At 41.3% G+C, this 20975-nt stretch overlaps 1 protein-coding gene across 1 annotated transcript in view; it reads left to right on the forward strand.

Annotated features, from left to right (window-relative positions):
- jmjd1cb (jumonji domain containing 1Cb) overlaps positions 1-20975 on the forward strand; it is a 190180-nt gene that overhangs the window by 139764 nt on the left and 29441 nt on the right. The window contains exons 4-15 of the mRNA XM_088001097.1: positions 5800-5905; positions 6036-6160; positions 6519-6659; positions 7220-7261; positions 8451-8721; positions 10233-10778; positions 10859-11201; positions 13520-14480; positions 14602-14763; positions 15578-15750; positions 16077-16239; positions 17615-19991. Of these exons, the coding sequence (XP_087857223.1) occupies positions 5800-5905; positions 6036-6160; positions 6519-6659; positions 7220-7261; positions 8451-8721; positions 10233-10778; positions 10859-11201; positions 13520-14480; positions 14602-14763; positions 15578-15750; positions 16077-16239; positions 17615-19991 (5410 nt within the window). The remainder of the gene's footprint in view (positions 1-5799; positions 5906-6035; positions 6161-6518; positions 6660-7219; positions 7262-8450; positions 8722-10232; positions 10779-10858; positions 11202-13519; positions 14481-14601; positions 14764-15577; positions 15751-16076; positions 16240-17614; positions 19992-20975) is intronic.

Below are 20975 nucleotides of genomic sequence, written 5' to 3' on the forward strand. Positions count from 1 at the left end.
TGGTGGATCCCCCTGTCGTTATTTAGTCAAACTTTAGAGAAGACTATAGTCTCTTCCATCTCCCTTCTTTAATGAGCAATTTATGCCCCCGTTACCTCCGCATCATAAACTACCGCATCATAAATTTTTCTTAATTTATGCTGGACTGCAACAGTCCAGCATAAATTCTCGCTTCACCTCCTCTTTGAACTCGTCTTTGAATTTTGTGAGATTCTCCTTCACCTCCTTTTTAAAATCCCGGATTTCCGCCATGATATTGTGTAGCCCCTCCAACACGGCCTGTAGCTGATTCGAGTTGCCACTTTCTTCTTCCATTTGCTCAACGTCGGGGTCGTGTTCTTCTGCCATTTTCTTCCTTATGCTTCTCTGCTTATGTCCTCCACTCTTTTCGTGTCTGGTTAAAATTGTATTTTGACTAATTTCCGTGGATTAGGGAGGTTTTTTGTTTCTTCGACAAGGGAGCTCGAACTTATGCTGCCATCTTGCTCCGCGTCCACCGGAAGTCGATTAAATGATTTTTACATGATTTTTAATCTGACATTAAGTGTCCAAAACTGCACAACAAGTTCCACAATACCATGCAGTAAACAAACTTTCATTGAAGATGAGCAAGTTGCATTAGCTCTGTAGCAGCAGCTGCAACAGTCCAGAGAGGCGCCAGATGAAAATAGGACTGTTCCATGTTCCCCTTTGGAATTTGGAACCAAATTTTCAACCATACAGAAAGTATTCCTGCTGAATAAGATGGATTTAATCTGTATCACAGATGTGTGACTGGATGAATCCAATGTGATCACCCTACCTGGGGAAGAGTTTGGATAACGTGTGGAAAACTGGAGAATGAAATACAATCTACCGTTTTCCAAAACTTGTCGTTTAAGTTTCAGGAAGATTCATTTACCAAATGTTACATAAAATATCCACAGACAGCTGTGCAGCCCTAAGAAAGAATAAGATAATATCACCATATCAAGTTAACACACTATCTCCCTATTTAAAGATTGTATTTGATCATAAAATTATTATTGATCCTTTGGAAAGCTTATTGTGTTTTGTACCAACAGGATTAGGCCATTATCTTCACAAGCCAATGTGACATGAATTGAAGCTAAATAAGAAGTGATCATAAAAGCTCAACAGTCATAAACATCCCATGTTTTAAAAATTCTACTCTCATCATCTCCAGAATTAATTATTTCAGCTCTGTGTAAAGTCAGAAGGCCTTCTGCCCAGATCCGGGTGGAAGTAGCTAAACATGTGGAGACTGACTACAAACAAGGATCCCAAACACAAGGCATTAGCTCAGTGGTCCCCAAACTACGGCCCGCGGGCCGAATCCGGCCCCCCTCCACATCCAGTCCGGCCCCCTGAACAATACCAGAGAGCATTAAGATTTTTTTTCATACACCGTATTTTCCAGACTATAAGCCACGACTGTTTTCCTAAGCTTTGAACCTTGCGGCTTATATGTGGATTTTTCTTCAACCACCAGGGGGCTCTTTACCAGGAAGTGAATCATTGGAAGTCAAAATTGGAAATAAAAGAAGAAAGCGCCCATTAAAACAGAATTAGGTTTTAACAGGGAATTGAAATTTAAGAATGTTGTTGATCAGTTAAATAGCAATGAGGGGAAAAAGATTTTTCTTTTTTTTTTTTAAATACTGGGATCATTATGAGAATTTGAGGTATAGATATTAGGATATAATAGATGGCAGTAGTGCAACAATAATGGATGCAAGCTGCCGTTGAAATCTAAAGAAGAAGAAGAAGATGACGACGCCCATTTTCATTTAGCACATGCTAGTAGCAGACACAAAGGATCAGCACTTTTACTGTTACAGTTACCGTTCAGAAACTACCGTAATCAGTTCAGTTAAATCTAAACATGGCAACTTTTTCTTTTTCAACCCTAATAAATGTGATATTCAGTTGACCTGTTATGACTCAAATTTTGGGTGTCCACCCCCCTCTGCTACTGCTGCATCGTTGTGGAAAACCTAGAGCGGCAGAGATATCTGAGGCTTATAGTCCGGAAAATACGGTATTTATTTCATAAATAGTGTTATTTCCTGAATTTTTTCTGTGAAGAACCCAGAGAGGGTTATTTGGTTATTATTTATCTCATTAATAGCGTTATTATTTATTTCCTGAGTTTTGTTCTGTGAAGAACTCGGAGAGGGTTATTTGATTGTGCTTTCTGGAAGACAATAAATTTTTACATTTAGGCACTCCTGCAATCGTCACATTTTTTCTGTTACAAACTAACTCCGGCCCCCCACCAGAGAAGGGAAAAGTTATGTGGCCCTCACAGGAAAAAGTTTGGGGACCCCTGCATTAGCTGAAAGAGTGAATGATCACCGTACATATCAATTCCACATTTTCCTGCATTACAGTAATTATGTGCCCCCTGCACCCTACCTTCCATACTCCCTTCCCCTGCTCTTACGGTAGTCTACTCCCACTTCCCTTTCCGACAGTAGTCGCTTGTCCCAGACGTCAAATTTCCCATATTCTAATGTCCAAAACTTGACAGGTATGTCAGCGTCTTCCAATGGCCTAGTCCAAGTTCTGACCTCAAACTGACTGAAATGCTGTTAGGATTTTATGAAAGCAAATCAGAATCTTCTAAATCTCAACAGACTAAAGGAATGTTAAAATGAAGAGTGGGTTAAGGTCCTTTCATAATGATGTGAAAGACTGACGTAGTCAGACAGAAAGCAACTAGAAGTGACATCTGTTAGAGGCGGTTCTATGGGACCCAGCTGGGCGTTGATGCAAACTAAAGTTCTGTCTCCAAATCAAAACTAACAACAGGGATGGTCAAGTTAAAATCTGTTTATGCTATAAAATGATGCAAAAGATAAAATCTTGGTAATACAAGTAGAGGGGAAAAAACAGCCTGGAGCTTGTTGATGATTCTTGAATTCACATGATATCCTGAACTCTGGAGGAATATCTGCCATGTGTTAGTTCAGAACGTTTGCATTTTTTTTATTTTAAAAGGATTGTAAAAGACTGACAACTATAAAAGGTTCTGTTAGTCTGATGTTTTTATATGAAAAATGTGTAGGAACCCTGATCTTCATCTGCTAATAAAAGTCGATAAAATCTAAATGCAACAGAGGGTGCGTTCACACTGCAGCCTGAAGTGACTCAATTCCGATTTTTTTGACGTAATGCGACCTGTATCCGATCTTTTCATGGCAGTGTGAACAGCACAGGTCAGATTCTTTTTCGAATGTGACCCATATCCGATACGTATCCGATTCAAATGCGACCTAACGTCCAGGTCGCATTTATCCTAACTGAACGTCACTGTTTCTCAACAAATCTCACTATTCTACGTCCTGATAAGTGCAAGTGGGAAGAAAAACAACAACCATGACGGATTATATGAGGATTAAGTTGTTAATATGCTGCTCCGGCCGGACAACAACTTCAGATATATAAGCTATATTTATATATATATATATTTAATTTTAATGGTGTTTACTTCCGCAAACACTGAGCACTTCTTCTTCTTATGGCAGTTGGCAGAACACTGAGAACGCTGACTCTATTGCGCCCTCTACTGCGCATGCGGGACACTTTCAGGTCGTTTGCCTGTTCAGACTGCAGAACGCATACAGGTCGCATTTACTGGCAGTGTGAACGGGCCCGGCAAAAAAATCGGAATTGCCAAAAATTCGGAATTGAGTCACTTCAGGTTGCAGTGTGAACGCACCCAGAGTTCACTTTTAGAGAGGAAAAAAGAACCATGTGTACATTTATAATGTTGGTTTATACTGTGTAGATGATGCATTCTAGAACATGTCTCCCTCTGGAAAACATTGTGATATTCTCTGTATATTTAGTTTCAACTTGTTACTCTACAAATGGTGGTTCCCTCTCACTGTCACAGTTTAGATCAGGGGTGTCAAACTCAATTTCACCGAGGGCCACTTCAGCATATTGGCCCCCCTCAACGGGCCACATTGACGGTACAAATCAGGAGTGCATCCCTGCTAAAACACCCCAGACAAAAGGTTGACTTCCCTCATTCAGTTCTGTAGAGGCTTACAATGAGTCAATGGTCCAGGTGAGTTAGAGAATGAATGCATCTAAAGTTGCAGATGGTAGCTCTGGAAAATTAGACTTGGGCACCCCTAGCATAAATGTATAAAAATACAATGTTAAAAATAAATTAAACAACACCTCATATAGTTAAATAACTGATTTTATGTATTGAAGTTTTAAATATTACATTTGAGTTTCCATGGATGTAAAATTACTGCTCAGTTTAAAAATTACAATATTTAAATCAGTTGTTTAAAGGTAAGCAAACAAATAATAAAAACAATCACATGGGCAGACATTATAGACTTTACGTAAAGATTTAGTCTCAGAGGCAACTGAAATCAATTAATAAAAAAAATCCTTTCTGAATATCATCTCATGGTCTCTGAACTAAATGCGTCTTTCTGACCGGGAGCTGACAGCGTGTTGAAGAGTTCTGGACCGGACGGTTTGGAGCGTCTGGTTAGGAAGCGCATTACAAACCTTTGGTTGAAATGGAGCGTTAAATTCAAGTCTCCACTACAGACCAGAGAAAACTAAAGAGAATGCAACGTTGTGTTAATCCATTTGAGGAGCCGGCAGTTTATCTTTTGGAAATAAATGACGATGCAAAAGTTAATTAGACTGTAACATGCGCAGTCCGCTGCTCAACCACTGCGGACGCAGCTCCGCCGCTGCGAAGACTTAGAAACCGCTGGAAGTTTCTAACATCCAGCGGATTTAACAAATGGAGCCTTCTTGGTGCACGTTACTCAGGAGGGCGGCGTTCTGGAGGAGCTGCAGACGTAACATCTGTCCGTTTCGGAGAAGCGAAACCACGCAAATAAATAAATAAATAAATAAATAAATAAATAAATCTTGGTAAAAGCGCACATCGGACCGCGCAGGGTCCGGTGTGCTCACAGAGTTCAGCTGATCTGTTTGGATCAGACAGATCCAACTGACTGATGAATTAGCGCAGATTTTTCTGCAGATGGGAACCAGGAGGAAGTGCGTTCAGACCCCAGCGGGTGAAGTGATGCTAATTTAAGTAAATTCGCTTAATTTAATTTATTAAAAGTTATTGGGGCCTCAGTCAGTGGCTTTTGTCACTACGAGAAAAATGCAGATGCATTTATAGGTTTAATTTGTGATGGGATCTGGATTCACGGTGAATATTAACTAAACCGCATAAAATGCGACTAAATGGCCGATGTTAATATGACTGTAATTTCACGGATAAAAATAATATATGACCGATTTTTTTTATGTTGTCGGACACCAACTCACACACATCTTCTTTCAGTCTTACTTGTAAATCGATTTTTCTTTTCTTGGACGTTTTGATGTTAGCTTGTCGATGTCTCAGTTTTATTCGCTGGGAAAATCAATAAGCAGCTTGAGGCGACTCTGCTGCTCTCTAGTGGTGAGAAGCCATAATGTTGGCTGGTAACAATCGGAATGCATTGTGGGAGATGTAGTTTGTAGTCAATTCGTGCTCAAAACCTATTTTAAGTCAATCATCGACCTATAAAATGCTGAGGCGGGCCACATAAAATGACATGGCGGGCCACATGTGGCCCGCGGGCCTTGAGTTTGACATATGTGGTTTAGATGATCTCACCTGGAAGGTCTGCTCATGTAATGTAAATGTATGATTTACTGTGTCGCTCTGTAAAGTTGGAAAGCTTCATCAATGTTGACCAGCTTATGCAACTTCATTGTCATTTGGTTGTTGATTATTTGTTGTCCAACATGTTTCAGGATGAGGTGGACAATCAGAACCCAGTGTTAAGAGACAACCCTCAGCTCCAAGATGAAGTGAAAGGCTGGCTTAAAAACCAGAAGGTGCAGGAAATTTTTATGCAAGGTAAGCATCAGTCAGTCAAACCTTGTTTCCTCACGGTCTGTTATGGTTGTTATTGCTTTGATCACGATTGAACTTGAAGTATTGTTGCATATTTAAACAGTGGTATCGTAAACTGTTGTTTTTGTTGCAGGACCCTACTCGCTCAATGGCTACCGTGTGCGTGTGTACAGACAAGACTCGGCCACTCAATGGTTCACTGGAATCATTACGCACCACGACCTCTTCAGTAGAAATATGGTTGTTATGAATGACCAGGTACATGAGAGGAGAACTCCTCAAGATATAATTTGACTTCTACTGTTGCATTAAGTCAGCTGTTTTTAGTTTATCACTGGATTTTTATATTCAGAAATCAGGTTGATTGAATTCAGCTTTTAAAGTGTATGTCTTATATTTTCATAGTTAAAGGCTTTTCAGTGTGGTAGATCATATTTGCAATATTATTTGTAAATATGGTGGTTATCATGACTAAGTATGGTGATGTTTATATTAGCACTTTGAAGACTTTCAGATTATATGACACCAAAAATGAATTATATTTGAACTTCATGTTAATCAGGCCCGTCCCCTGGTTAACAGTGAACAGTGTAAAACATGGCTGCTGTGTGTTCAGGTGCTAGAGCCTCAGAATGTGGACCCATCCATGGTGCAGATGACCTTTCTGGATGATGTAGTTCACTCATTGCTAAAAGGAGAAAACATCGGCATCACCTCGAGACGAAGGTCACGATCCAGCCAGAACAACTCTGCTCATGTGAGTATCTGGAAACTTGGGTCTTTTCTAATAGCTCTTGTGTAAATCTTGTTTATTGTAGGATTATGACCACTAAGATGAGGCTCTCTGTGACTGGAATACATTTTTCTGTATCATGTATCTGACTGTAATTTCTGTATCTTAAAGAGATAGATTTCAAAGAGAAATGAGACCGTCTCGCTGGATTCCTTTAAAACTTAGTCACATGCACTTAGTCATAGTGAGGTTTGTCTTATTTATGTGTGGTGCTCATTCCCCACTCAAACATTCTGTCACTCAGATTAGCAGTAAGTTCCTGTCATGTCACTGCTGTCAGCTAAATACATAAATTTGATCATTGTCTTTTATGTTATTTTGTTTTGTGTTTTATTTATATTTTGTTCTTTTCAGATGCCTCATAAGACAAACATGAATAAAATAGCTCACATGTTAGAAATCAGTAACTTCTGGCCCCTACAGTCATTAATATAATCTGTCCTTGTCCCACATTCATTTCATTTTGTTTCATTTTGATTTTCCTTTTCTTTTTATTATTTTCTTTTCTGTTTGGTACATTAAAGATGGCAGGAGGGAGACCCGTCGGGACCACTGGCAACTCTCAGGTACCCTTAATCCCCCTCCCCTCCATCTGCTCCCTAACCCTCCATTCCTGCACTTTCTAGAACACACACCACAAGCAGAGGTTAAAATAGTTTGCTAGTAGACAAGTGCTCATTGTTAATCATAGCTTTGATCCCTTTCATTCATCATTCCACTATAAACACACACTTTGATCACCTTGTCCTTTCATATCATACAAATTGATCTGTGGAAGTCACACACCCGCCTTCTTTTAGAGACTGCAGCTGGGGTCTACAGCTGAGCAATATGTATATTTGTGTGTCAAACATTTCCCCCACATCTGGTTTTGTTGTAGTCCTCTTGCAGACCACTGCTGTAAAAACAAGGAGAATAATTCAGCATTTTCTCCTTCGTGTTATTATCTGCAGCTTATTTCTAAGATCAGACATGCTGGAGGATCAGACAGTGATTCTGTTCTCTACACACCCACAGATTCCAGTTATTGTTGTGTGTTCACTTTGTTTCACATTGCCACGCCACACTTGTTCCGCAATCCCATAATACCACTCACAGATGCTTCAGGTCTGAAATACAGGAGTAATACTGGTTCACTTTAACCCTCCACCCTGCATGAGGATATTTGACTTACTGCGACCACATGTAGACCACAGAACGAAGCTATGATCTGACAGAAGCTCATGATTCAAACATTAACTCCACACCACCCTTAGACTCACTTCTGTCCTCAGAATCAACTAGATTTTCACCTGACAACCATAGAACAGACTAAAACCTCCAGTTTGTCTTGCACATGTAATGTTGAAGTTTTGTATTGGTATCCATTATAACTTTAGTATTGTTCCCTCATCATATCCACCTGGTGTGTTTTCAGCATTTATATTGGATGATTTCAGCACTGAAGGTTTGTCTGAAACATGACCTGACATGACCTGAACAGGTCATGTCAGGTCATGTCATTCAGTTCCAGTGACCTTTTGCTGCTCTCGTCAACCAATAGTGGTACAAAGGTCATCTTCCAGTCACAGTCAAAGGAAAATTCAGTTTTGTTGTTGAAGAGGATTTTTATGTCTTAAACACAGAAGTCAGAAAGCAGCTGTGGTCAGTGCAGATATAAACTACAAGCTTTAATCTGATGATGAGGCAGTTTGTGTTGACTCTCTGATGTTGGTTTTTGTTAAAGTGCATGTCTAACTCCTTTTATTCTAACAGAGTCACTACACACGAGCCCAGGCCAACAGCCCCCGTCCCATTATGATGTCATCAGGACCCAGCCCTAAGAGCTCCCAGGGGCCCCTGGCCCCTCAGCAACAGAATCAGTCGCAGCAAACCCAGCAGACAGTCAGCCAGTTGTACCACTCACCAGGCGGCAGCGGGCGAGAGCAGAGAGAGCAGCGCAGCGGCCGCTCCTCCAGGAGGAAAGGCTCTGACAGCAGCGTTCCAGAGGAGGACAAGGACCGGAGAGAGGAAACCACTGGGAGAGGTGAGTAAGTCTACATTTGAGAAATGTACATTTGTAGTTAATCCGAAAAGTATTCACATTTCACTTTTACCACATTTTACCGGTCTGTGAAAAATTGTATTCTAAGTTTTTTCTATAGCCGCAGAAAATTTGTACATTTTATCAAATCTTCATAAATCCACTAAATTATTTGATAAAGTATATTTTCTTTCATCACCAGATTATTGATAATGCCAATAAGTAACCAACAGAAAAATGCTCATTTTATCTTGCATAATAACCAAAGTTAGCAGTGTGGCTGACCCAGGCAGTCAGCTGCTCAGTCCAGCCAACCTTCTCAGTTTTCTGGCTCTTTCACCCCCTCATGTGTCCAGATAACAGAATTGTCATCATATTAACTGCTGCTGATCTCCCACCAAAACCAGATCCTTCTCCTCATTAATGTCATTTTTAGCAGAAAGCCATTCTAGCAGGTTGTATTCCTCCTGCTACTCCTCCTCCCAGGCTGGCAGCCTCTGGCTCTTTCCATTTCTCAGTCATATGTTTGTTTTCAAAACCAGCACACTAACTGTCCTTAACAATCTGAACCTTAGGTCCAAATTAGACAAAACATTTGAAGAGATAGTGATGAGATAAGGCCTTCAACTTTACCTTCTAAATACCTCTATATGGAGGGAGGCCATGGTGGGATAAGGTGCAGCTGTCCAGAGTTGAATGTGTTCATGTTTTCTTTTCTGGATCAAATGGTAAAAGTAATAATAATAATCAATTTAATTTGTACCGCACTTTTCATTAGCAAAAATCTCAAAGTGCTACACAGTAGAACTATAATCAAAGGTAAAATCAGCATCATAAAAATCATGTGGAGGCAGAATAGGCTTGCTTAAATAGAAAAGTCTTTAAGCCTCTTTTGAAGTCAACCAGTGGTTGTGGAGCTCTCAAATAGTCCGGGAGAGGTTTCCAGAGACGGGGGGGCAGCCACAGCGAATGCCCGATCTCCCATGGTCCTTAAACTGGATCAAGGAAGGTGGAGGAAGTTGCAGTCTTGTGACCGTAGAGATCTGGTGGATGAATGTGGAATGAGAAGATCCTTCAGATAATCCGGTGAGGTTCCGTTTAAACACTGATGGGTAATGAGAGCGATTTTGTACTGAATTCTGTAGGTGACAGGAAGCCAATGAAGATCATGCAGAATATGTGTAATATGGTCAGATTTACTGGTCACACAGCACTGATATCATCTGCTCTCGTGTATTTTATGTCAAGCAAATCAGCAGTTGATATTTTTTCTTTGGCTTTGTCTCCTTATTATCCAATTTCTTTATTCACATTTCAATGTTTTTATTTTGCAACCCACTAAACAACCCTCCCCTCTTATTGTCCTTTTAAACATCTGGGAAAAATCTCTTTTTAGTTTGCTATTAGTCAAGTTTTCCTCTCCAGATATATTGTCTTTTATCTAAACTGAGGTTGTGAGATTTTTTGTTTATGTAACATAGTAAAACTAATAGTTATTGTTTTTATTTGCCCAGAATCTAAGGCCAAGGTAAAGCAGACTGCAAACAAACGCAGGAAAGGAGAAGAAGATGAGAAGAAAGCAGGTCTGAAGAGACTGAAGGCTGACATAACTTCAGATCTGTCAGAAAGCAGTGACTCAGAAAACCCACACAAGAGGACCACCCACTCATCATGCTGCTCCTCCTCTTCATCATCCTCGTCATCTTCGTCGTCCTCCTCTTCTTCCTCTGAGCCTAACTCTGAGAATGAGCTAAAGACTCGCAGTGATGTGATAAAAAGTGCCATTTCCAAAATGGAGGAAGAGGAGAAGCCAATGTTAAAGGGACCCAAAATGAATGATACCTCGTCTTTCATCAGGTGCTTGTCTCCGTGGGCGGAGCTCCGAGCAGCTGAGGACATTAAGAAAAGTGCAGTAAAGGATTCAGGTCAAATTCTGACAAATGAAGAGGAGGAATTGGAGGCAGTGACTCAGATCGCCCAGTCTCCACTGCAGCAAGCGTCTCTCATACCTGACATGGTCCAAAGTGGAGCTGGGGAGAACACCAAGAACACTGTAAAAGGTAGGCTGCAGCCTGCACTGTAAAAGGTAGGCCTGTCAGCTGCTTCCAGCTTCTCACTTTGCTTAATGTTTTTCCTCCAGCATCATCTCCATCCCAGACTCCATCACTGTCCCAGCTTCATGGCAACAGCGTGATTGACATTACAGACGACGCTCAGGCCACCGTACACCAGGAGAGCTCGGAGGCGGTCTCGGCACTGCTCGCCTCCCAGAAAGACGAGTCGGTGGCCCTCTCCCCGTACCTCCCCCTCAACCCCTCCCCCGTCTCCTCACCTCCTGTATCCACATCGCCCTCCCCACCGGAGGGGTGCCGCAGAGCAGAGGTGGACTCACTCATGAAGCCACCGGGAGTTACTGGAGGCAGCGTTACATTGCCCAAAAGTTTAAACGGCAAAGTGGAGTTTACCCCAGCTGAGGTCATGAGGTGAGCGTCTGGTGTTTTCCTGCTACGTTCATCCAGCAGAAAAAGCAATCCTAAAGAGACAAATAAAACTTCCATCCAGCCATGTAAAAGCATATGAATTACTAAAGAAATAAATGAAATAAAAAGAATATATGCACTTGTGTATGCTGAGTAATGCAATCCAGCTCAGAAACCACTTATTATTTAATTATGTAGGTTTTCACCAAATCCCACCACAGCTAGCAGAGCCAGCTGACTCATTGCATTCATTTGACTTTCAGAATATTTACTTCCTACTGTAAATGTGTTTAAAATTTTTAATTGTATTAAAAAACATTTGTCTTTCCGGTAACACTTTATGTGAAGGGTGTGCATAAGACTAACATGACATAACATTTGTCATGAACATGAAAAAATCCTTATGAATGTCTATGACTGTTGTCATGAAGCGTCATTCGGTAAATAATGACACTTTTAATGCAAAATAGCTTTAAAAATTGCATTAAAAGTCCATTAAAAGTGCTAACTTTGTAAATGACGACACTTTTAATGGACTTTCAATGCAACTTTCAGAGCAACTTTGCATTAGGTGTCATTATTTACCGAATGACACTTCATGACAACAGTCAGACATTCATAAAGACTCGTTCATGTTCATGACATGTGTTATGTCATGTTTATGACAGTGTCATGTCAGTCTTATTCACACCCTGTCAAATAAAGTGTTACCGTATTTTCTATACTATTTTTTTAATTTTAAAAAATATTATTGCATCAGAACACGCATGAGTTTTAAAGAAAAATGAGTGTACTACTTAAAGTCTTCTGCATAAATATAACAAATTACCCTAGCTTAATTTCATTAAACTAGTTTATTTGTTGGTTGCTTGGATCTTAGTTTGCACGGTCGAAAAGTGACCAGTAATGAAGTCGATGTTTCTGTACTTCACGTATAAATACTGTACTTCAGTATTTATTTTCGGACAACTTTTTACTTTAACTCCCTACATTTCAAGAGAAATATTTGTATTTTCTATTCCTTACATTATTGCAAATGACTCTGTTATGTAATCAATATGATGTAAAATTTGGAGAAACAGGAAAATTTAACATACGGACAGAAATCATGTCGTCTTCAAAGAACATCAAACAGAACCAAAGCTCCAAAACGCATCCAGCTGCCCAAGCATGAGCTCTGTGCAGTTCAAACTAAATTCTCCTGTTTGAAGAAAAACTAGTCTGTACCTGTAATATTTTATCTTTTTTTTTTTTTCAAAAAATAAAGGAGTTTTTTGTTTAATTTATCTTCTCTATACCAAGAAAGCTAAGGCTGAGTAAAATAAGAGAACTTCTTGATGCCTAAAACTTTTTCTTGTCTGATCAAGTCATTTTGTATCATTAAAAATGAAAATGTCGGGTTTTTTCTACCTAAGTAAACTTCAAAGGCTGATGTTTTTTTTTTACTTAGTTCAAAAGAGAAGAGTCTTTTTTACTAAATATATTTTTCTGAGAAGAAAAGATTGTTGATCCAGGATCAGATACACACACTGGGGCTGCTGTAACACAATTATTTTAGTAGCTGACTAACATATTGATTATTCTGTCAGTTTATCTAGTAATCAAATAGAAAAAATAAATTAAATATCGATAAACTCTACCATAACATCAACATTGGCCTAAATTTTGTAACGTGTATTTCTAACAATTACTTTTAACCTGTCATACAACTAGCTAATTTTTAAGTCAACCCGGACAAAAATTACACGTAAATCTGAAATTATATTCTGTTTAATAATAAAAATAATAAAGCATCATGCTGACAAAGACACTATAAAAAATCTTCCATTTGTATTCATCTTTAGTCATAGTTCATCTGTTAAACAGTTTAATAGTTGAACTCTCACTTTCCACATACAACCACTTATATCTTTTGTGTCCTTGTGAGCAACGGATCTTTGACACCTTTGTCACACAAAGACACACACATGCCAGCTATGTACACACCACAGTGCTCTCCGCCACCCATTTGTTTTGACAAGGATAGTAGAAAATTCATTGTAAAGCTACACTTATGCTAAGCATTAACTACAGAACTATTTGCTCCATACATGCTGGGCTCTGAAACACCAACTCGGCAGCAAATTCCTAGAGGAATTTTTCTACTTGATTTGATGCAACATTACTGCCCTAAAGCAAGGCAGAATGATGTGTCTGTTGTCTTTCTAGTGGTTAAAACATCACTGTTTGGGGGGGGTATGTTTGGCTCTTGCATGTTATTTTCCTTTTGTTGAAGAAATTAGCAGATTTGTTAAAGTTTCTTTTGTCCTGTGTGTTTCCAGGCCGGTCTCATCCATAGCTGAAACTACGCCCCTGGTGGGCAAGGAGAAAACTGTTGTTTCTCTTCATCAGCTTCATCATCAGCAACAGCAGCTGCATGAGCAGCAACACACACAACAAATGCAACAATACACAGCTGTCCACCATGGAGTTCCTCTTTCTCTGTCTGAGGGTTCCAGTAAACCTCCACAGCAGCAACCCCCTCTCCACAAGATCCCCACCCCCACCCTGGACTCTGCCAAATCCAAAGTGAGCCCCAGCCACACATTCAGTCCTGTTCAGAAACCCCAGCCCCCCAGCAGCTCTCACAACCAGTCATATCCTAACCCGAACCCAGCGGACCCTCTTAAAGCTAAACCCCACCCGGGCCTCCTGGACATCTCCAAACCCAAAGCAAACACTACTCCTGAGGTCAGTAAGCATAAAGTCCTGAGATACTCCAACTCCTCCCCATCCCCAAGCGCTCGCTTGCCCATCAAGGTGGACTTAGTGGAACCTCCACGCTCTGGTTTCAAGCCAGTGGGGTTGCGGTCAGAGGCGGGTGGAGTCAGTGCGAGCGGCAGCACAAAGAGTCCGCTGATCATTGACAAGAATGAAACCTTCACTGTTTACAGGGACCCAGCATTAGTTCGCTCGGATGCAGATAACTCTGTCACTCCATCCAACTCCTCCAACCATGTGGCAGCCTATCTGCATCCCCACCTGCACCCCTTGCACCCCCCCTCTCCACACTCCCCTTGCTTAACATCTGCATCCCATCCCCATGGCGCCTCCCATCTCCTCGCCCCTCCTCATTCCTCACCCCTCACTCATCCACACCTCCTGCCCCCTGGAATGCTTCCAGCTATGCATCCCCCCCCAGGCTCTCTGTTTGCAGGACACCCTCGGCTGGACTCCCCAGGCGGTCTCAGCCATCTTGCCCTTCCTCACCCAGCAGCCACACATCAGCAGCAGTTCTTGCAGGTGTGTGTCCTCATACAGAAACCACAATAACACCTCCACTGTTTTAAACTCATCCTTTTCTTTCTTATTCTAAAATGTTGCATTGGTGAAAGGATCCACTAAACCTTCCCTCTGTTTTCAGGGTCATGGTGGAGCAGCAGGTCTTAGTTTGTTCCCTATCATATGGCCTTACCCTAATGGAACGCCACCTCCATACCCCCCAGGACTCAGCCTCCCACCAACTGCTAAATGGGTCCACTCTGAAAATCCCATCACTGTGAATTCTGAGGCGTCTCTAAGGAGGGTAGGTGTAATGCTCGGAGTTCAGGGGTTTTAAAGCACGTCTAGCTTGTATTTCATTGGTGAAATACACCAATTATTACTATTACTATTAAATACTATTGCTGTCTGAAGAGATAGATGGATAGATGGATGGATGGAAAGAAACTTTATCCCTTTGGGATTTACCCTCAGGGAAATTGTAGTTCAGTCTCCCACACAGCACTGAATGCACTACCGGACAGAAATAACCAATCAGAGGCAGGAGGTGGGGATTAGAGCTGTCAACCTTGTGTACATCGTGCTAAATGTGCTAATAGCAGAGTGACAACGTATAGGAAAACAGTTTTTATTTTTGTTGTTGTTTAGCATAGCCACCGTCATCGGTGGCTATGCTAAACACTGTAGCTCTGCACAGCTGTACCTGTAGCTCAGCAGAAAGCAAAGGGGATGGTTTGAGCATAAGAGTGATTTACAGCGCTAAGACCCTCCTCCTGACTCTGATTGGTTGTTTTTGACTGAGCTGTGTATTTCTGCAGTTAGTACTGGGAGAAGGCAGAGGAGCATGATTTTTTTTTTCACATTTATTTCTCTTATATTGTACTGTCATGACATAACTTTAACAAATATGTAAAAAAACATTTTTTATATTCATATTTAACAAATATGTAAAAAAACATTTTTTTATATAAATGTTGCATACTGTGACTTTAAATAGAAATGTTTGACTGTCATTTTCTTTAAGTTTTAGTGCAATTGTATTTATTTTGTTCTTGCTGTAGCCATTTACCAGTGATGGTAAAGTGTTTTCCTGTCTGGGTTTTGCTTGTCCTGTGCAGAACACTGCCAGTCCATGGCTGCATCAGGCTGCTGGTAGTTCCACTGACGGTCTCGGTTTACTGAACCACATTCCAGTCAGGCCAGCCAGCGCTGATGCTCACCGCCCCTCTGCTAAGATCAGCACGCATACCAACCCATCAATGTCAAAGACTGCCATGGATGTTCATAAAGAGTAAGACAATAAATCTTTAACTTTATTTTCCAAAAAATAGTCTTAAAGGAGATTAATTAAGAGCGACATATGTTTTGTGTTAAAACCCAGGATAGCTTGTGTAAAACCTTCTACTCTTAACAAAACTTCTCAAAAAACTTGGCTATCATTAGTTCTATTTTTCTAATGGTTAATCTATTTTCAAAATGGAGCATTAAGGATACATAAACCACTATTGCTTATCTAACCACCATTAACATTTAAAAAGGGGCAAGTAAAATGTTGTTTTATGATGAGATTTTAGGCAAAAGCATCTGCTTTAACTTGTTTGTACTGTCTGTGTGTAGAGATGTGGAGAAAAAGGGTTTTGTGGATCCCGTCAGGAATTTAACATTTGCTCAAATAAAACCAGACCAGACAGACAGAAGTCGTACCCCAACAGGAAAAGATGTCCACCTGCACCGCCTTTACCTGGATCCGCACAGCAAAGCCCGCCTGACAAATACACAGGTATGTAGCTGCACTGTGACAGCTTGTGCAGTCAAAGTGTACAAGTGCATCATCAATGATGATTTCTTTACAAAGCCATCATCACTAAAGGCTTTATAAATAACAGAGACATGGACTCAAGTTATGTGAGTTTGAATCTAGTCAGACTCTAGTTACAGATTTAATGGCTTTAGATTCAACTTGGACTCGACTTGGACTTGAGGCATTTTAATTGAAAATGAAGGCGTGTGCACAAAGTTGTAAAAATGACTGAAATGGATTTCAGTCTGGAAATTATGTAGGTTAAAAAATATAATGAACATTTTATATACTTTAGACATTTGAACTTATAACAACTCGGTTAGTAATCAAATAATAGCTAACTGGAGTAGTCGTACTCAAATAAGGCCATTTGCTTCAAGACCAACATACTCAGAGCAGTAATTAAGCCAAAACTATACAAATAATATACATTTTGCATTTAGGATTAAAAAGGTAAAAATGTTGTATTCAGAACTCTTCAAATAGCAGTTTTATCTTGACCTGGTTCATATTCTGTTGTAAAAATAATCTCCTATTAAGCGTGTTTTGTTATATAAATATCAAAACATGCTTTTCTAGTGAAAAGGAAAAGCTGTGATTTAAAAAAAAAAAAAGATTAGAACACATAGGAGTCTTACTGCTTCAAATCAGCCAAACCTGTTTCACCAAGAGGAAATGTTCACAGCATTGCTTTAAACATTTCAGTTGAGATTTGTTAAAAGCTGTTCGTCAGGACATATTCACAGTTTTGTTCATCAGTGACCACTGCTTTCTTTGTTGCTGCACAAGCTAACAGTGTGAGGACATTCACCGCTGAATGCTGTGTATGTTTTTGATGGTAAACAGACAGACTTTACAGATGTGAATAAAAACAAAAGCATTTGGCATTTTTTCCATTAAAATACCTTAATAATGTTATTATAAATCTTACATTTTGTGATTTTAATATTCCATATTTTATAAAAAATGGAAGAAAAGAATAATTTATTGTAGGTCTGAAGACTGTCTCAGGTACAGCAGGAATTTCAAACTCATTTTCAGTTCAGGTCACATCCAGATCATGAGTTGTGGCAGAATGTATAAATAAAACTACCGTACCTATTAAACATTTAAAAATATTATAGCTTTCACTTCAGACATAAAGGCCCATTAAAAGTTGTGGTAAACTTAACGAGAAAAGTTCAGAAGATGAAAACAAAAAAAAAGCACAAAGAATAGTAAATGTAGAACATAAAATTGTTTGAATCAATGAATGAGTCTTTTATTGTAGTTTTGACCACCTTAATGTTGTTGGATAAAATAATTTTAATACAATTTTGTGATTTCTGACAATATGTGGATTTTCAATTTTCAGGAAGTACTTCATGCTGCAGACCGGACCATTAAATACAAGGAGGAGAATCGTCAAATCCTGAAGGAGAGCATTGAGGTTGCGCCTTTCACTGCTAAGATTCTGCGGCCCTCTGACCCCGGGCTGGACTGGAGCAAAGAGCCAGCATTCCCTGTCCGTATACCAGCTCTTGCCTCTTCAAGTCCAAAGACCAGCCATGCTCACCCCCACGTCATCCAGCCAGAAAAAAGCAGCTACTACACCACAATCTCAAACAGCGTTGTGAATGAGCCTCCAAGGCTGTATCCCTCCAAGGAGCAAAGTTCTTACTATGACAAAGTAGTGGGGGTCAGTGTTGGGGCGGCTGTGCAAAGCCAGGGAAGTCAGTCTTTGGTTAGTTACAGCTCCAAAGCTTCTCTCTCTAAGCCTCCTCCTCTTATAAAGCACCAACCAGAGGGAGGAGAGGGTTTAGCAGGGAAAATTACTGAGCAGCTCAGCCAGCAGGCCACTCTTATCTCTCATCAACATTTGACGAACATGGACAGGAAAGATCGCCACAGTCCTGCCGCCTCCAACACCACCTCCACGTCATCCTCCTTGTCCTCGGTTTCCAACCATCATCAGCATCAGCAACATCAGCTCAGGGCAATGCCATCTCTGTACCGAGCTCCTGTCTACCATCCACCCACACAGCTGTCCTTGGAGCTCAAAGAGACGGCAGAGCGAGAGAAGGACAGGGAGAGGGACAAAGCAGGCTATGGTGGACGTCTGTCACCCCCGACCCTCACACCCATCCAGCCGGTCAGCTTGCCAACAGCTGGCACCAAAACATCAGCAGAGCAACAGAAGCCTCCCACGCTGGTGCCAGAACTCAGGGATGTCAAAGTCCATGGAATCGGTGCTGCTGTCACCTCAGTGGCCTCCACTATCAGTGGGGATGTTATGACAGATGGATGGCGTGGTAGAGATCTGATTCAAGAAAGAGGAAGTGTGTTCTGTAGAGACACAGATGTGTTGAGGGGTAAGCCGCAAGCAGCAATGGCCTCCGTCATTGTACGTCCAACTACGTCAGTTAGGTATGAAAGTCCAGTTGGTGCTAACAAATCTGGTGCTACATTGCGTAGGGAGGTTTCTATGTCCTACCCTTCAAGACTCCCAGGAGAATGTCCGCATATGAGGGAGGCTGCTCAAGAAGCTGGAGGAGGCAGAGTTATTCAAGTCAACACAAACATGGACGACGTTTCTGTTCCGTATAAAGCCACCTCCACGCAAAGCTATCAGGGACCTGTGGGTGTCAGCACTACAAACTCTATGTGCAGGTCCCCTGTTGTGTTCTCACCAGCTGTTGATGTTCAGAGTAAACCACCAAAGTCAGGATATTCAGCCGAGTTTGGAAACCTTAAACCTGGTGTTGGAGGCTGGCTGCCCAGCCTCTCAGGAGAAGGTGTTGACTCACACTCCATATCACCAGGACTGTCTTTGCCTCTGACTAATTCACCAGCAACAGCCCTACTTGCTCAAAGCAACACCTCAGCTTCTAGTCCCATTACTGCCTCTAATCAGCCTAACTTGTCCTCTTTTGTACATCTCAAAAAGCACAAGGCTGCCTTGGCTGCAGCCCAGTCTAAGACCAACCTCCCTGCTGGTCCTGCATCAATGCCGACTGGAAACACTTCATCAACTGTGGATCCAGTTGAAAAGACACCCAGTCACAGCTGCACCCCTCCACCCTGTTCTAGCGGAGTCTCCTCAGGTGAGATTAGTAACACCAGCTGTGCACCTCGTAGCACAACACCAGGCACGTCTAGTCCGTTACCTAATGGCCAGTCCTCCGGATCGACCTCACTGGGTTCAGCACAGCCCAGTAACTACCACAAGCTGAAGAAAGCCTGGTTAACGCGACACTCTGAAGAGGACAAGACTTCTATGACGGCCTCCTCTAGCATGAAAGCAGAGAAGCTGCTCACCACCACAACCAGTATGTGCAACACTACAGCCATGTCAGATATGATCAAGCCCTGTACAGTCAATCTCAGTGCCTCCACGTCCAGTGAGGTGGACATGAACAAAGACTTTGGAAGCAAAGGTGAACGAAACCTGGAGGGGAAGAATGCTGGATCAACAGGTGGAGGTGTAGAGGAAAAGAAATCCAGTCATCTCTCAAGGCGAGGGTTCAAACGCTCTTATGACTCTGGGTCAGAAAGTGGCGGAGACGATTCCGACACAAGTGAAAGCAAGATGGAGGGCAGAGCAAAACGCCAGTCTAAACCAACCTATAAGAAGAAGCAGAATGACATGGCTAAAAGGAAAGGAGACCATGAGAAGGATGATGAGGATGTGAAGCCCAACGGTATCTTTCGATCAGCTCGTGAGAAGACCAAGCTTAAACTGGCAAGCAGCAGTAAGTCCTGTACTGTTAATGTTTGAAACGGTGTTCTCCCCTCATTAGTGTTGTTCTTCAAATGTAAAAATAATGCAAAACACTGAAGATTTTAAAGTAGGGGTGCACCGATTGCAGTTTTCCTGCTGATCACAGTTACTAATCTAATCGACCTGCCGATTCTGATTTTGGTCGATACCATTATTTTTTTGTCTAAAATGTTGCTAAATATAGCAAGAAAGTTACTTTGTTGGCAACAGTGGGGTAACTGTTAACTAAAAACATGCAGACATGACCTGGTGAGGTGGTCTATCAGTCAAACCTCTCTCATGGGAGAGCAGAAGAGGATGGATGGATGGATGGATGGATGGATGGATGGATGGATGGATGGATGGATGGATGGATGGATGGATGGATGGATGGATGGATGGATGGATGGATGGATGGATGGATGGATGGATGGATGGATGGATGGATGGATGGATGGATGGATGGATGGATGGATGGATGGATGGTTTATTAATCCCTTTGGAATTTTCTCTCAGGGAAACTGTAGTGACTGATTTAGACTTTTGATGAGTTAGGTAAGATCGGCTTCACATGTAAGTATTGGCCCAACACCGATCTCCCAAAATCAAGAAAATCGATTGGCCGCTAAAATTGGTGCACCCCTATTTTGAAGTGTCTGGAACTTTTAATGAAATGACATCAGACTTGTATAGTGCGTTTCAAAGATGCTTTCCAATGAAATCAGTCATTTCCATTTATGTGCACATTCACACACCAAGTATGGCATGCTACTGTCATAGTAGTAGCTACAAGCTACTGTCATAGTAGTAGCTACAAGCTACTGGGATAGTAGTAGCTACAAGCTACTGTCATAGTAGTAGCTACAAGCTACTGTCATAGTAGTAGCTACAAGCTACTGTCATAGTAGTAGCTACAAGCTACTGGGATAGTAGTAGCTACAAGCTACTGGGATAGTAGTAGCTACAAGCGACTGGC

This window comes from Poecilia mexicana, unplaced genomic scaffold (assembly GCF_051168715.1).
Source record: "Poecilia mexicana isolate PSO_F unplaced genomic scaffold, ASM5116871v1 scaffold_19, whole genome shotgun sequence".
In the NCBI taxonomy this organism is placed as follows: Eukaryota; Metazoa; Chordata; class Actinopteri; order Cyprinodontiformes; family Poeciliidae; genus Poecilia; species Poecilia mexicana.